The 17,240-nt window shown below is 37.7% G+C and overlaps 2 protein-coding genes across 2 annotated transcripts; one reads left to right on the top strand and one right to left on the bottom strand.

Annotated features, from left to right (window-relative positions):
* Window positions 1-6,094: 6,094 nt before the first annotated feature.
* On the top strand, window positions 6,095-8,438 carry LOC129373609 (trafficking regulator of GLUT4 1-like). The gene is made up of 3 exons (XM_055051628.1): window positions 6,095-6,780; window positions 6,907-7,033; window positions 7,115-8,438. The coding sequence occupies exons 1-3, from the start codon at window positions 6,259-6,261 to the stop codon at window positions 7,126-7,128; spliced, it is 663 nt and encodes a 220-aa protein (XP_054907603.1). The 5' UTR covers window positions 6,095-6,258; the 3' UTR covers window positions 7,129-8,438.
* A 2-nt stretch (window positions 8,439-8,440) lies between these two features.
* LOC129373608 (Golgi SNAP receptor complex member 1-like) lies at window positions 8,441-17,229 on the bottom strand. The gene is made up of 9 exons (XM_055051627.1): window positions 17,132-17,229; window positions 15,996-16,110; window positions 14,977-15,052; window positions 14,681-14,788; window positions 14,503-14,594; window positions 12,494-12,568; window positions 9,295-9,324; window positions 9,007-9,089; window positions 8,441-8,753 (listed from the first exon to the last, which is right to left on the bottom strand). The coding sequence occupies exons 1-9, from the start codon at window positions 17,172-17,174 to the stop codon at window positions 8,629-8,631; spliced, it is 747 nt and encodes a 248-aa protein (XP_054907602.1). The 5' UTR covers window positions 17,175-17,229; the 3' UTR covers window positions 8,441-8,628.
* Window positions 17,230-17,240: the final 11 nt, after the last annotated feature.

Raw genomic sequence — 17,240 nt, 5'->3', positions numbered from 1 at the left:
ATGAATGAAATTAACCTAATTATAACTGATTTTAGACTTAGTATGAGGACAGTTAAGAGACGACTGATCAAAATGTGCTGCCAATCACTATTTAATGCAATCAATGGAAAGAAAAGGTCCAGTGGGCTTTGACTGGAGAAATCTAAAATAAAGGACATTGCTGGTTTCATTTATTTCTGATATTATGAGAACTTTATTTGACTGGCACAGAAACATAAATCAGTTTGTGCAGTTGATGACTAGTCTTCAGTTGTGTGGAGATTGGTTTTCGATGTGCATTCAGCTGCAGGCCAGCACAGGCAGCCGCCATATCTGCTGACTCACCACATTCGTCACATTGATAAATCAGTCAGGAGGCTTATTCCTCTGCACAACACAGGATTCTTAGTTTTATGGTCAATCTCTTTCAGATGATTTAAGTGAGCCACTTATTTTGCAACATTTCAGTTGTATTGATAAATCCCCAGCAAATATTCCCAGATATTTGTGATAATTATGGCTCCAACCTGCAGAAACGTGCAGCATGTACTGCTGCTCGTCTGCCTCACGTGAGCACATCCTTCTCGCCTCCAGATCTACTCAAGATTAGGTTTTCTGCAAGCAGGAGAAGCACAGACTTGCTCTGACGGTCATTTACTCAACAGCTATTATCCAGTTTTAATGTGGCATATTTTAGTTTTTACTGTTTTAGGTTCGGGTTGAAGGAAAAAGGCTCAGCCACAACTGAGAATTACAATGATGGGGAAACAAACGTTAGGTTGGTGAAATCAACTAACGCACTCATTCTTTGGTTACCTAGCAACAACCTCTTGAGTAACTTGCACAGCAGCATTTTCAGGTTTCGCCAGTATTCCTCATGACTGCTTAAAAATAAAAAACTAAATGTCACGCCAACTGTGTGGCAGGATTTTTATAAATTTAAAATAAAAAACTAGCCAAAACATTGCTTTTTACAGATGACACTGTCCCGTCCTCAGGGGCTGGTGTCCTGCAACCTTTAGATGAGCCTCTGCTGCACCACTTGAACAGAATAATTAGGTCATTAAGGCTCTGGAGAACTGATCAACACAAGGAGGAGGTAATTAATACATTTCATTCCGGTGTTTGATACCTGTGGCACATCTAAAAACTGCAGGACACCTTGAGGACTGAAGTTGGACACCAATGAAATTAAGAGCTGTGCTATTAATTTCATTGTACTGCTTACCGTACAATGGCAATCTAATCGAATCAATAATCATCACTGTCAACTGAAATAAAACACATATACTGTGATACGTTTTTTAGCAAATACCACAATTTTCAGATAATCATTGTATTTACCTCCTTCACTTTTGACAGATCAACTGAGTGTTTTTCAAACAGCCTGATTTGTCTCTTGTGAGGAAATCTAGACAATATGGCTGAGAAACGTATCACAATAAGTGTTTTTGTATCACTTGAAATTTATCATTATTGATCAGTTTTTGTTTTAAATAGATGAAATATTACCACACTGGTGGCCTAATCTTTACAGTTTTTACTTAATCCTGTTGTTTATTTTTAATAAACAACAGGATTGTTTATTAAAGGCTCAGTGGCGAAAACTGAAACTGCTGCTGCGCATGTTACTCAACATGTTGTTGCTAGGTAACCAAAGACTGGAGTGAGATGCTAGGTAACTGATTCAGCTTAGCATGGAGGGGGGAAGCACAAAAATGAAATGTTTGATTTCTGGCTGCACTATAAAGATCCACTGGCAAAGAGTGACTGCAACACTCTTCGTGAGAAGGCAGTTATTGAAAGAAGGTCAGTGAAGTGTGAAGTGAAAGAAGCTATTTAAAAGAACTGTAAACGATAAAATATGTTGATACATGTCTGCTGTTCATTCAGGGTGTGAGCCAGAAAGACATTTTTGCAGATAACAGGAAGGCCGATTCCTGTGAACAAAGTTTCTCTGTAAATGTTTGAAAATCTGTTGTCATCAGTTTCCACATCAAGTCACACAGAGGATGTTGTTTTTTCATGCTAGTGTTGCTAACCACGATAATCAGTTAAATAAGTCAACTTTATTCCTTTATTTTGACTTGTAAAATATTAATATTAATACAAATCTCTGAAAGCACTTCCTCACACACCCAGTGTGATGTCACCTCTTAGGACAGGAAGGCTAAAAAATATTTTTAATGCTGGCCAAGTACTTTATAGTTTAGTTTTCAAAAAGAAAAATGAGTCCACTTAGATTTATATCACTGGAGGAGGATTTAATGTTCTTTTTCTCTGAGATAAAACTTTGATTTGAATTTGTGAACATTGAAGTTTAGTGCAGACTAAACCCAATTTAAAGTTCCTATATCATATTTAACTACATGATACTTCTCCTAAACCCCCTGAAATTCCTTCAATGCTTCACTAAAAGGTCTTTGCACTTCTGAAATGATTCCAGCGTCTCCACTCTCATGCACAGACTGCCCGCTCCTCTCGCTCATCCCGTAACCACAGTAACTGACTGTTTCGTTGAGAGGCCGTCTGTGATTTTTAAATAACTAAAAGAACATCCAAGAATTTCGCCGGTGGCCCAGCAGAACATGCACAGACAGAGCCGAGCGGCCGCTGCTGGTAATCTGACACATGATCTTATGCGTGCATCTCCTCAGGCGTTCCTACATATCGTCTAGTTTTAGCTACTTAATCACAGCTGATCGCGCACACACACACGCTCTCTCTCTGTGCCCACTAACCGAACGCGTGTGACTGGCTGCAGGCCACCTCGTGCCTACGCTTCATGTGGAGAAACTTCATAGAGGAAGTTTGACAGTCTGTTGTTCTCTGTCTGCAGGGATGAACCACAATCAGAAGAAGGAAGGAGACGGAGCTGCAGTTTGTGATGTTTAGGAGAAGGTGTGTCACTGCCCGACATGTTCTGCTGATGGCTGACTCACAGCAGTTCTTCACTGGCAAGCTTTATGTTCCTGTATGCATGCTAAAGCTGCCAGCTGAAGAACTGCTCTGGCCAGCACTGTCCTGCATGACTAAAGAAGAAGAAGAGGACGGACACTGCTGGGAATACAGTTCAGTAAACTGGATATTTAATTTACAATTTGAATCTTTGTATTCTGTGTTAACCCATTAATTAGTTTTTGTGGTAAAATCGTGTGTTCCTGCATGAATGTTCAAAGTGATTGGATTTTTTCCGCCTTATAATAAAGAACAAAACGTTCCACTCAGAAGTCTCAGTGCGCTTCAGAGTAAAAGGCAATAAAACACCACAGCAGCGATCGATCTGCTGTCCAAAAACTGAAAATAAAACCTCACAGAAACGTGTATGCATTGATTTAAAACTGAAAACTCTTGTTTTCTGTTTCCTTGAATGCTCTCCATCAAGTTTTAAGACTAAAAGTGTGGCCTCGTTTCAGTTGCTGTTACATATACTCCAGAGGAAAAGAAAGGGGGGGAAAAACTTGCATAACGTCTGTTTTTCAGTGCCTGAAGGCGTCTTCGGCTTTTCATCAAATTCCTCTGCAGCATGTTCACTTGTGAAGTCACAGGACAAACATGGAGAGGCATTGGATTTATTACTGAAGAAAAAAGGCATTTTTTAAAATTTAGCTTAAATATTCCTGGTTTTTAATAAATTTAAGATGAAGACATTTAAATAAAATATGAAGACTAATAAAAAAAAATCTATCACTGATGTATAAACATGACCTGTAGTAGTTTGTTGTCAAAAGTGAATAAATAAATCCATTTCTATGTTTTTACTGACCAGTATGAACTTGTGAGCTCCTTGAAAGGCACAGTCTGGGTGTGCTTCCTCAAACTCACCACCAGGTGGCGCAAATGCCCTGAAAACAAACAGACGGTTTGTTTTCAGTGAAGGAAGAGATGAAGGGGCATCCTGTCCTGATCTGTCCACTTAAGTTGCTCTGAAAGTCAGTTCAAGCTCACAGGTTTTTGCGGTAAATTCTCACTGAAATAAAACGGAGATTATTGAGACTTCAAAGTGTGAAAGAAGTTTCTGTTTTTCATCTTTTAGGTTGAATATTAAATCGTTTTAAACTTAAATGATTAATTTGAAGAGTTTGACACATTTGCTCTGTAATACATAATTTTTTAAATTAAACAACGCAATATAGTAATCATCTCATTTGTGACACTGTTTGCTAAATTAGAAGAATAACCGTCCTGTGAGATTTTCTTAATCTGAAACTTAGCAAGTTTCTTCTTGCTAAGTTTCTTCTCACCAGACTTCTATCTCATGCATGCAAGAGCCTGGATCAAAATACATGACTTTGAGTTTGTCAAACTAGTTTTACTGAAGATATTCTTATTATTCAGGTCTGTCAAATACATGGAAATAAAAACAGTTTTGTCATGTGTACTGCGAAACTGCAGCACATATTTAATATGACTGTTGCATAAAACATTTGCTAATGATTTAAATAAAATTAAAAAGTAATTCAATATTATAGTTTAATAAATGGTTACAGAATTAACTAGTCAAACAAAGCTGTCTTAAACTTTAAATACTAAATACACTGCTCAAAAAAATAAAGGGAGCACTCAAATATCACATCCTAGATCTGAATGAATGAAATAAATATAAAAATAATTTCCACGTTGTCTATTCCATTTGCACAACAGCAGGTTGATTGTCAATCAGTGTTGCTTTCTAAGTGGACAGTTTGATTTGTTTGATTTACTTGGAGTTTTATTGTGTTGTTTGAGTGTTCCCTTTATTTTTTGAGCAGTATATATTTCTAGTTCACTTTGGAAGCATTTTGTTACATTTACTGGTGTTTGTGGTATTAAATACAACGTTTATAATTCATTAATCAGTTACTTCCGAATAAACAACCAATTATCTTTATTCTGTGTGTCAGAAATTCAGTTTTGCTTCGTTGGTTGCAAATTGTTTCATAAATAAAATGTTATACCAACCTGTTGATCTCTTAATATGGTGTTTATTCTGTACGCATCACTATAGTGAACTGTGACCAGTTTGTGGTGCTGCTCTCCATCTTCAGGATCACGGTGACGAGGAAAAGACAAATGTCCTAGTCAAAGCATCGCCGTCCACTCCGGAACGACACGCTGAATCGGTCAAACTCAAACAGTTAATGACAGTACAAATAATGCAGCTAAATTATTTCTTCTAAAACTAAATCCTCCTCCCCCTTATGGAAAGTGTAATAATATTAAACTGCAATCAAATAAAAACAGTGAAGGAAAATTAGGCATTTCGTCTCAAATTCATGGATTCTTAAATTATAATTCAAAATATTAGAAGATAAAACATCTGATGCATAAAGTTGAGCAGCTAGGTAAAGTTTGCAGATGCTCGTCTTCACCTGTTCACGATGTTCAGCCGCTTCCCGCCGACAGTAACCCGGTTTTCTGGTGAATCCTGACGCGTTTTGTTGATTATCGTCCATTCTGACGTGTCGCTCATCTCCAAAAATAAAACTGTCCAAATTGCTGCCATCCCAACAAATGGTGGCTGAAGAAATTGCAGCCTCCACAACAGACTTGTAGAAGATATGCAACATCTTGCTGCAACCTTGAGAAAAAAGTTAGTTTCTGCACCTGAACTTCTCTTCAAATTCTTCCTCAGGTACAACCTTCCTTTGGGAAAAGGAAAATCGAGGAGCAAAAACATGAGTTTGGAGCCCAATTTTCAGAAACAATGGAGCAGCTGCTCCACTTTTTCACATTTCAGGTGTAAATATATGAAACAGAACAGACTGGACCCTACTGAAGTACATAACTCATGCTTTTAAAAACAAGAATGCTATAAACATTTAGCAAAGGCTTTATTGAACTCAGAAAACCAAAGATTTTCACCGGTCATCTGAGGTTCCTCTACTTAAAAACCTCAATAAGGACAAACTTCGCAGTAGTTTCTCAGTCAGCAGATCGTGAATATACTGAAAGGTTTGTGATCCGCTCTCTTTCCTTTCTCCATTACTCGCACTTGGCCGCGTCCTGGCTGCTGATCTGGCTGTTGCCGCCGCGCGTAAATGGAATGCTTTTACGCACTGCGCGCGTTCACTTTAAAGGAGGTTTAATCGCTTTTTTGGCCATTCCTATGCCTCGCCTGGTGCTTAAGTAGGGCTCCTGCGCTGGTGATGCGCCTAGGATGTGAGGGATGGATGCTGTAATACCTCACAAAGCTAACACCAGAGGGTGGGGGTAAAAAGCGAGGCGTGCGTCACAGGCAACTAAACGCCAGAGGGACAGAGACATCAATAACATCGAGTTCATCAATAAGGGATCTGGATGCAGTTAGACGGTTTATTAAATAGGCCTCTCTCTGAATTTGAACGCTTTAATGTGATGACCCCCCAAGGAGAACAACTGAGGGAAGACTTTCTAGGACCTCCATCCTACCGCTCGGTGATGGCTATCAACACTGACGCCGTTTTCGAGAAGAGTGGCCTGGGCGAGAGGGAAGTCTCCAACCCAACCGACTTCCAGGACACCGAGAAGCTGCTGAGCAAAGCCCTCGCGGAACCGACCGGGGAGAGCAACCTCAAACCCTCCGACTCCTTCCCTCTGAACGCCAGAGGCAGCGTCCGCTCCCTGGACGCGGAGCAGAACGGACGCAGGTCCCCGCTGAAGTCGGGCTCCATCGGGCAGCTGACGGCCCCACCCAGATCTTCTTCCCGGCTCAGCCTGGGCCAGCTCTCCTCCCCGGTTCCACCGGGATCCGAGCCGCCCAGTTACCTCTGGCTGGCCGTGGTGTCCTGCTTCTGCCCCGGAGTGCCGTTCAATGTCTGCGCCTTGTGGTACGCGAATGTGGTGAGTGTTTGCAATCCTTCAACGACTTTCTTCTAGTATTTTTTTTTTTTTGGCACCACAGGTGGTTTTCCTCCAGCAGCGCATTTAAATATTTAATGCTTGGTGAATTTTTTTCCCCCCCATCAGTCGAGGTCAGTTCTCCACACGGGAGACATCGAGGGAGCAAAAAAGTATGGGCGTCGATCTATGCTGCTCAGTGTTCTGGCGATGCTGACGGGTGTGGTTGTAATCATCTTCATAGTGCTTACAATAGGTATGAAGACAGGCCGAGTGCTAGCTCACCGCAGGAAGACTTAAATGTTTAAGATATTTTCCTCTGCTCTCTTTCTCTTAGAGGCCCAACAATGAGTCAAGGTGGATGGAAACAGTTTCCCTGAACTTCTCCAGATCTCTAAATTCCACAGAGGGATGAGGATTTCAGATTGAAGACAGAAGGAAGAGCAAAATACGAGCTGAGAAAAATCTGAAGGAATTCCAATGTGCACATTTTTTTTGTTCGGTTTTTCTGCTGTGGACCAAAAGAAAAAAAAAAAGTATGAAGAAAGATGGTGTGCATCATGAGTCCTTTTCAGGAAACGTCCTGCTTGATAACACCACAAACTCAGGAATAAAGGAATGAGAAGAAATCCTTTTAGAAACCAAACTAGAGGGACTTCAAGAGGAATTTAAGGACTCCCATAAGAGTGTAATAGAGTGAAGATAAAGGAGTAAGAAAGCAAACCCTGCTTGCTGTTTAAAAACAAAATCTGCTACAATCAGCTGGACTTTTATGGCCGAGGGGAAAAAGAATCTGTTTACAAAACGTTTAAAATGGAGATGCACCGATAAGGATTTCTTTTTCAGGTCTGAACTTTAGATTTTCTTCATTTTATTCTGCAGGTTCTTTGATGTTTGTAATAGTTCTGACTCCTAAAAGCTCAGCTTGGTTGGTTGATACTTTCATAGCCACAACTTTTGACTTGTGGGCCAAATAATTAAGTTAAAAGCAAAGATATATTTATCCAATAAAAAAAGGCAAAAATATTCCAAGTAGATAAACTAGAAAAGTTTATTTTAATGAAACTGTATGATTTCAGGAATAGGTTTTATGTCAGTCCTTTGAAAACATTCATTTAATGTAATGATTTGACTTTTCCTCTGGGTAAAGTTGTTCTATTTACTATAAAATCGAAAAGGGGAAGGTGTGACGCCCAATATATTTCAGTATTTTTACGTTTTGTTGGTGAAAAACATTTTAAAACGTGTCCTTCGCGCCAATATTGATTAGGAAACAGGGCCGCACAAAATATTCCAAGGGCTGCAAATGGCTCCTGGACCTTATTTTGGACACCCTCGGTTAAAAAAGTGATTCAATGAAAAGATTCAGATTTTTCCGTTTTCGACCTGTTGATTGGTGCATCTCCAGTTTAAATCATTTGAAGCCTTCCTGCTGTTCTAGTTGATGTCCTGCTTCGCGTGTTAACCTGATAAGCTGTACTGACTCCTGGTTGGCTTCCACATAACTGTGTGAATGTTTACAATAATCTATAAACAATGAAACGGGGCGTTTCCATTCATATGCACTCATGTTCGGACTCTGATGCTCATGTTTATACGTTCATACTGTACGACTGTGCCATAGATCTGCATGGCTGAAATAAACTTGACTGAGCATGACAGATTGAACGCTCACCACCTTTTAATTAAGAAAAACTTACATCAACAGAACATGATTCTAGGAAAATATCTCTAAGCATTTATAGTGTCAACATCACAAGAAAACAACCGTTAGCAATTATTCATCTCAGTTACAACAGAGAGTATTAAATCTCTAGGCAACATTTGGTCTGAGTTACAGGAGCTGTATGTTTAGTGGAAAGTGTAGAGCAGAAGGAGAATGGTGCAGATACCAATCACTCCACCCAGGATTAAAGAGTCTCTCCTCTTGCGCAGATTGATTTTTTGGATGAGGCTGTTGATAGCAGGGAAACGATCTGATGGAGAGGGGAATTGTGGTGAAGGAAAAATAATTAAGAGCCGAGCCTACCTTCCTCACAGTAAGAGACAAAAAGCAGCAGGCAAAACAAAATCCATTAGTGGGATTTCTAATATAACCACGCAAATACTACTAATAATTAAAAAAGCATAAATGGGAGCGAATGACGCAGTTGTTATAGAAATGCTAAGAGCTGAAATATGAATCTAACAGTGAAGCAAAAGCAGAATCGATTTGAGCTAAAAGGATACTGGCCAAAGTTGTGACCCTGGTTTGAATGGACTTCAGCATCCCACGCTGAAATGTGATGTTCTCCTTTGTAGCCATGGCAATGCTGGAGGAAGAAGACAAACCAAGAGGGATCAGGAGCAGAAATGGAGAAACATATTTGCCTTTGTGATATCATGTTACACCGCATTTACCATCTCAGTTAATGAGCTGAAAAGTACAAAAGTCGGCTTTAATCGACCAGAGCGAGTGGGAATCCTCCTGGTGTGTGGGAGTGAAGGGAGAGAACAGGATGTGGCTATGAAGCTTACCTTATTGCATTGTCGATGAGACTATTTGAGCTGTGAACATAAAAAGAAAGAAACGAGATTAAAAAGTCGAGCTCCATCTGACAAATTAAAGAGACGATTTCAAACACACTTTGGATGGTAATTTTATTGCTTCTCCTGGTAAAATTGTGCAAAAATTTAAGAAAATTTCAACCTTTACTTATGTAGCAAAGCAAATCCATTATGTAGATATAATAGTTCAAAATAAAAAAAGTATTTACAAAAGGCTTCACTCAAATACCGAGCAACTGATAATCAGACAAACCAATATTAAATAAAACCAATTTGGTTTTTATTTGGACAGATGGTTAAAGACAGTAAATGAGGCTGTTTGTTTAATTTAAAAAATACACATATGAAAAAATTTATTTAGAGGTTCATAAAGTATTACAAACGTTTCACCAAACTTTAAAGAGGTCATAAAGTGTTATTCCACATATTTATCTTATGGTTTATACCAAAAAACTGAATCCAAATAAAATTTCCATTCAGTGTCAGGCAGAACGTTACGCTGGTTTCTGAACGTGTTCATGAACATTTCAAAACACTCATTTCATACACTCATAACATTTTGTTTTTCAAATTAAATAACAAGCAGTTTCACCTAAAGCCCCTGTGGAGTTTAACAGGCTCCATGTTTATGTTTGTGATGGTAGAAATGCAATGGTTTTTGGCAGTAACATTTCTGTGTTCTTGAAAAACTCTCTGCAAAAAAACACAACATTTTTTTTGTTTCTTACAAATATCTTAGTACTTGAAAAAAGACAAAAATAAAACAAAAACAAGCAACTTTTCAGCAAGATATAGGAGTTTTAAATCATTAACTTATTAATATTGATGGAAAAATACTTGTTTCATTGGCAGATTATTTCAACTATAGCAAGACATTTTCCTCATTTTATAAGTGAAATAATCCTGCAATGAAAGAGTCACTTTTTCATCAGTATTAAGGAATTATTTACTCTAAAGCTCCTACACTTTGCTGAAAAGTTACGTTTTAGATAATTTTGTCATTTTTCAAGTATACTAAGATATTTGTAATGGAAACTAGATGAAAAAATTGTTGATAACATTTTGTGTTTTAGCAGGGATTTTATGAGGGATCGGGACAGAAATTAAAGAATTTATTTTTACTGTCCAGATTGTGACTAATTAAACCAAAAGCAAAACATTTCTACCAACACAGTAAGGCCTTTTGTCATGAAATCAGAACTTCTATTGAATCCTGCAGGGCTGATTGCTGTTTAACGGAGGGTTTCGGTCGATTAGCATCAGTTACTCTGTGTAACAAATCTTCTCTGGACACATGAACGATTCAGATCTTTCTCATTAGGGGTGCAAGTAAGGATAGTAGGACTGTAGAGGGAAGACACTGAGCTTGAACGCACTCATCTGTGTTTCAGCAGGCAGCCATTAGTAGCCCTGGTAAGTGACGAACTGAAAAATGAAGTGTTCGGTCCAGAGCTGAAAGAGCATGGAAAGGCAGCAGCGAGCATCCTGTCAGACTCCACTGGAGACCAAAAATCAATACGGAGCTTTATATTTTCTCCATCTATTCGTCTCCACTGCTGTCCTCCGCATTACTGTCCAGCCTACATTAGCTGGCACAGAGTTCTGCTTTTAACATGATCCAATTTTTCTTGATTTACTCAAATTCTACAGCGGGGAAACTGGTTGAACAGAACGTTGGGTAGTACTGGGCAATAAACTAGCATGTATTTTTCACATTTTCTTCAAATTATCTGTGTAAACATGGAGATATTTCTCTTACTTCTGCTATGAAATAACCCCCTCACTACTGCATGTGTGATGCATATCCCTTTATATGTGCGTGCAGCAGGTTGCAGCTTCATTATTATTACATCAGGCCAAACGGGAAAGAAGCAAAGCGGAAACTGGTATCAGTATCCATCTGCAGCCTACCTGCCTGATAAAACCATCATGTGACAAGTTCAACAGAAATGTTGCTGATGTATTTTAACTACTCAAATATGCAGAACTGTTAGCTTCTTGTCGTTATACTAACATTGTCTGCCAATTGCTCAAAGAGAAACATTAGAATAAATATTAAATACTACAACAATTAAAATGTACTGATGGGAGTTTTCCCTTCCAATTACCTTTCCATAACTTTACTTAAATATCATAGACTGTGGATAATCACCTTCTGTTGTTAAGAGGTAATATTTGGTAGACTTTCATTCATCAAAGGTCTCAATAATCTATATGTGGCCCATCGAGCCGCCTGTGTTCATACACAAATCAGAACCATCCAGTTGCTCCGGTTCGGACTTTTTTGTGCTGCCCGGCTCCTTTTATCACAGAACGCATTAAGCTGTTGACTTGGCCGCTCCTTTGTTTTGTTTTGGTGATTTACTACCTTCATCTGAGAATGGAGGAGCTTCTAAAGAGACGACACACGATGAGGAGCTTTATTTTATCTATCTGTGTTTGCAAAGCAAACAAGAGACTAAGAAGTGGCAGAGCAGTGCGCTAACAGGCGAGCCAAAAACTGACCGCCCACCGCTCTGTGTCCGGTTTAATATCAACTTCCACTGCTATGCAGATGATTCCCAGCTCTGCTTTTCCCACTTCCTCCCTTTTTGACTGTTTTAATGAGATTAAATTGACACTTTTCTTGATGCTAGATTAATTAACATAAATATAGTGCATACAATAAACAAAATGGAGGCATTTAGTGTGGAAATTAGCTAAATTATGCACAAATTTCACAAATAGACAGAAGTGGTGTGCGATTGTTTGATTTTTTTCCTTTAGAAAAAGTTCAGACCAACAACTGGATTAACACTAGCAGCAATTTAACATTAATCTATAACCAAGATAATCCATCCGTTCTCTACATTCAAAAAATAAAAATGTACTGATCCAAAAGAAAATGTTGCTGCTACTCATATTAATTCAAATTCTTCAAAGCATTATTGTAGAATACTTCTTCACTGTTCACCTCTCTATAAAGCAGAAGTTTAAAAATATTGTTCAATATATACATTTAAATGAGACTCACAACTTAAAAATGTACTTTTACTTTTTAAAATGAATGGGAAATTATATTTTATATACTGCAGATGGGAAAGAATAACTCGTTTTGCACATCAAAACATAATTTTCCTTTTTTTATCTGAAAGAGAGAGAAATATTGGATTTCCCAAAACTTCCTTACTTCCTCAGATGTTCATGTTCCTTTAGAAAAAGTTCAGACTTCCTGTTATTCACTCCTGAGCTGCTTTTGTAGAATCTGATTAGAAAAATACAGCAGAGACACTTAATATGAGAAATTAGAAGTAAAACAGCAAACAAGCATTTGGACAATACTTTTTGTCCTAAAAAAAGAAACAAAAGTAAACAAGTATGAGTAACAGGAGAAACTAATATAAGAAAGTAACAGAGTTGAATAGTAACTAGTTACATTTACTCAGTAACATTTACTTGATTAACGTCTTTATTCTCTTTATATATACATATATATAAAACTGCAGGTGTGTCGGTGTCTGATGAAATTTTAGTTAAAACATGTCTGTTTTTCAATCAGTGGGTAGAAAATTAATAAATTTACTCAAGTAAAAGTAACAACACTTCATTATAAAATAAAGCGTAGTAAAAATAACACTTTTAAAGACGTTAATCAAATAAATGTTACAGAGTAAATGTAACTAGTTACTACTCAACTCTGTTAGTTGGATAAGAAACTTTAGAAATCCAAAGAAAATCAGAAGAAATTCTGACAAAGACGATAAAGTTTGAAATGACGGTAATCAATCCTGCCTTCCTGGACCATAAAATTGTGGGAAAGTTTGAAGTTTGTGAAATTAAATTGTTATTTCACCCTCAAAATAAAAGCAGACTCTAGCTTTAGACTTTAGAAAAATTCAACAGAAGTTTTTAAAACCAGTATTTATACTTTTTAGTGATTTTCTCTGCTTCAATCTCTTATTTACACCTTATATCTGGAGCAATAATCTGTTCAATTCATCATCTATTATCTGCTTTGTTACCACTCATCTCACCACGTATCTCTATGGGAATAATTAAAATTCCTTTCTTCTCGTCAGTTTCAGATCAGGGCGCATTTCTCCTCCCTCCATCTGTCCGTCCTCCTCTCCCTCTCCTGTTCTGATGCAGCATTTCTCCGGACCGGGCCGGCCACATGTAACCACTCTCCCTCTTCTTGAGCTGAATGAAAGCCTTGTGGTTTGATTTACTGTAAAAGGCACTTAGGAAAAGAGATTCCCCAGAGAAGGAGAGGAAAACGGACAGTGAGAGGGAGATACAAATCCAGGGAGGAGGAAGCCGTAATGAAAGGAGGTGCCTCTTATTAGAGTATGGAAGATGAGGACGGGTGTACAGAAAGAAGCTGCACATCTCTGCCCCCTAATGGTTGAGAATAAAATACCAAAATCCTCTTAGGACATTTTAATAGTGAAAAAATTGAAAGAAAAACAACACAGGAAAAGGAATGGACACTACAAGACTGAGATGTAAATAAATAACAAGGTAAATCTTAAACTGTCAGGATTTTGAGAACAACATAAATAACTGTGCATTTATAAATCCACTTCATATTAAAGTTGCAACATATAGCTTCTTTAAAGCAATTTTTTCATATATTTGTTGAAGCTGTTGTTATGACAGTACAGTTTGTTATGAGACAGATAATCTGTAAAATAAAAAATCTAGCCCCTCTGCCTAACTAGAAAGAACCAATCAGAGCCTGGAGGCGGCTGTTGGCGCTGTCAATCACAATCTTTTGTGGTGCTGCTCATCCGTGCTGCCAGAGGAAATTGCTACAGCTTTTCTATGTCAGCAGAGCCTGCTGTGAATGCTAAGGCTACATAGCATAGCACTGATGATGGTTGATAAACAGTTTTCCTGAACAGCAAGTTATTTCTAAGCCATTGTCAAATTTAGCAGAGAATACATGAGATTGATAGACAGCACTAAGTCCCTGCTCCTGGCTCTGATTGGTTGCTTTTGGTCAGGGATGTTAATGGTAGTTCAGGGAGAAAATCGATCTTTTCACAGATTATCTGTCTCATAACAAACATGGTGACAGTTTAACAAATATATAACAAATATATTCTTTATAAAAGTTACATATTACACCTCTAATGTTGTGTGGTATCTGAATTATATGGAATGTGTGTTTATGTGCCGATGTGTGGATTTGCTTACTCAATGTCTCTGTGAACAGAGCCCAGCAGGTCCTCCCGCTCTCGAAGGCTCACAAAGTTGCTTTTGGTTTTGTGAAACTCGTGTGTGTAGTCCTACAGAAAAAAAACATTATTACAGTTATGATGAGAAATCTTAAGCCAGAAATCCTTCAAAAGCAGAACCGTTCAGCAGTAAGTACCTGTAAAATGTCTCTGTGTCTCTGTAAGGTGTGCATTAAAGCCGCATTATGAGACAAAGCTCCAGGTGTGTTCGTGTATTCCGCCATTTTGTCATTGACCGCCGAAAGCTGCAAGCAAATTTTGAATAAGAGTAAACTATAAATAATTTAACAAGTTAAATAAGATAAATACATAATGATGGAAATTAACTCAATTTAATTCAAACATCTATTCTCCTAATAATCTTAAAAAACAATATAATGAATATCATTTTCATGTTAGTATTTACTGACCTAACGGTAAAGACGTAACCTACTTTAGACAAGAGCTGCTCCACTTCGGAGGTCATGGCCACCAGCACGTTGTCTTGGAACGGCCCGAAAGACTCTGACCTTATTAAAGACCGAAAACAGGAAGCACGTAAAATTATTTCATAATCTGCAAAGTTTTGAGTGTTTTTTTTTTTTATCAAAATGTGCTGAATTTGTGTTTTTAGATGTGTTTCCTTAAATGTTTCTTAGGTAAATCTGAGGTTTAATTCCTTACATTTCCTAAACCTCAGAGAGTTATATTGACAAACTTACAAAGGATGTTCTGATGTGATTCATGGCATGAATTTTTGGCAAACATTTTTTTAACGTCTGAAACTATTTGATGTTTTACTTTTTTGCTGCCTTTCTTCACACCAAGATAGCGTTTCAATGTTTTCACCTGTGCATAAACCTTCACACCTTCCTGTTTCCATTTCTGAGCAAAATCCATAGTGGTGAAAAGCCCAAAATAATCCTCTGAAGGAGACCTGATTAATCTTTCCCGATAGGCAGAAGAATAAGATTTTTGATCTCAGTCTAATTTTCTGTCAACGTTCAATGATATTTTTGCCTGTGAATCACTTCTGATGTAAAATAATAATCCGGCTTTTCTAATTTAGTTGACCTAATTTATTACTTTCCCCTAACTCAACATGAAATCATTGAAATAATGTCAACAGGTCATTTTGTGGTAGACTTAAACAAGGGAAAATTTGGATTTTGCAACTTAAGATGACTCTGATTGCAGCTTAACTGGTCAATTTTTACTGCAACCTAAAATCAATGCAAATTGACATTGTAAAAACGAAAACAGTAAAGTTTGTAAAAGAATGTAACTTTTCTCTATCTCTGTAACCACTAGCTGAACACAAAACACCCGATTCTACTTATCAAATTCAAATATACTCGCTGCATGGTATCATAGAAACATGCCAGAAGGTTCATCACTCATTTGGTAAAAATATAAACACATAAAACTTTAAAAAACACACACATTATTAGTAACAATATGTTTTGCAGCTACCTGCTGTCTCTTTCCTGCTGGTCATGGCCGCCGCGGTAACTTGTGCAGAGTTTACTGAAGGAGACCAGCTTAAGGTCCAGCTCATTCTCCAGCTGTCTGGCCTGCTTCCGTAAATCTGAGGGAAGAAATGGAGAAACATGCTGGGAAAATATTTTCAGGTGACAAGAAAAATAGAGGGTAATATAAAGCCATCTGAAGATTACTGGTGTAACACAACATAAGGGAGATGAGTTAGGCACAGAAATACATCAAATATTAATAAAATGATTTTTTTCCAAGTACTTGCATACCAAAACTCAGCTGACTTGATTCATGAGCATATGGTTCTCTTGAGCGAATTTTAGCTTAATTTCAGAATTAGCTATATAATTTCAGAATTTAGCCACAAAATTTTGCCATATTTCCTGGAGCACTGTTGTATGTTGATGCCTTTACTGGTGAAACTATAATGCCTCACAGTAACAAACGTGACAACTTGGCACCAGAAAATAGTTTTGTAAATGGATCTCAACACTGCAAAATAAAAGTCTGCATCATCACAATTGCAAAGGATTCATTGGGGTCCATAATTGCCGTGTGATCCTGTGTGTAATTAGATCATTTCTACATCCTAAACAAAAATTATTTATTTACCCAAACATGATTCAAACAACCTTAAGCAATAATGCATATTTTCTGTGACCTCTTTAAAGTCACGGTTAACCACCACTGTGCTTAAATTTTAAGTTTTAGATAAATAAAACATGTAGTAACGCAACAAAACCACTGTTAACGTTTGTTTTAGGTTAATGGGTTGTAATAAAGCTTCAGTTGTAATTGGTTTGTTTTAATTTCTGCCATTGTAATTAAATTCACTCGTTTATAGGCAAATTAAACGAGTGAATATATCCAAATTAAATCAACAAAATAGAAGCGCTTCAGTTTTTCCGAGACAAACTTTTTAACTTCGACGTTAATAGCCAGATGCTAACAAGTTAGCTTTGGAATAATTAAAACATCTAATTCGCTCAGGCGACAACTTTATTCGCGTCGAGTGATGTGAGTCGATAAATATAAATGACCCGAATTTACAAAGAGTTGCAAGGACAAGTATGAGTCAAGAGTTGTTTTATTTTTATTTCTGTAACATTTCTTACCTTCCCAGTAGTTGCAGCTGGTTGCCATGACTGTTGTTGACATGTCATCACGGCCGTAAGGGAGAAGTAGCTGTCGCACTTCTTCCGTGACCCACGGTGCCCCCTAGCG

This window comes from Poeciliopsis prolifica, unplaced genomic scaffold (assembly GCF_027474105.1).
Source record: "Poeciliopsis prolifica strain line A6 unplaced genomic scaffold, Auburn_PproV2 SCAFFOLD033, whole genome shotgun sequence".
NCBI lineage: Eukaryota > Metazoa > Chordata > Actinopteri > Cyprinodontiformes > Poeciliidae > Poeciliopsis > Poeciliopsis prolifica.
This window is presented reverse-complemented; position numbering and strand designations above follow the sequence as displayed.

Excerpts from the sequence above, each read along its gene's own strand:
- LOC129373609 (XM_055051628.1), top strand. The coding sequence starts at position 6,259 with ATGCAGTTAGACGGTTTATTAAATAGGCCTCTCTCTGAATTTGAACGC. Across the intron at positions 6,781-6,906 it reads CCTTGTGGTACGCGAATGTG|TCGAGGTCAGTTCTCCACAC; the intron begins GTGAGTGTTTGC and ends CCCCCCCATCAG.
- LOC129373608 (XM_055051627.1), bottom strand. The coding sequence starts at position 17,174 with ATGTCAACAACAGTCATGGCAACCAGCTGCAACTACTGGGAAG. Across the intron at positions 14,595-14,680 it reads GACACAGAGACATTTTACAG|GACTACACACACGAGTTTCA; the intron begins GTACTTACTGCT and ends TTTTTTCTGTAG. Across the intron at positions 12,569-14,502 it reads TCTGTTCACAGAGACATTGA|ATTCTACAAAAGCAGCTCAG; the intron begins GTAAGCAAATCC and ends TTTTCTAATCAG.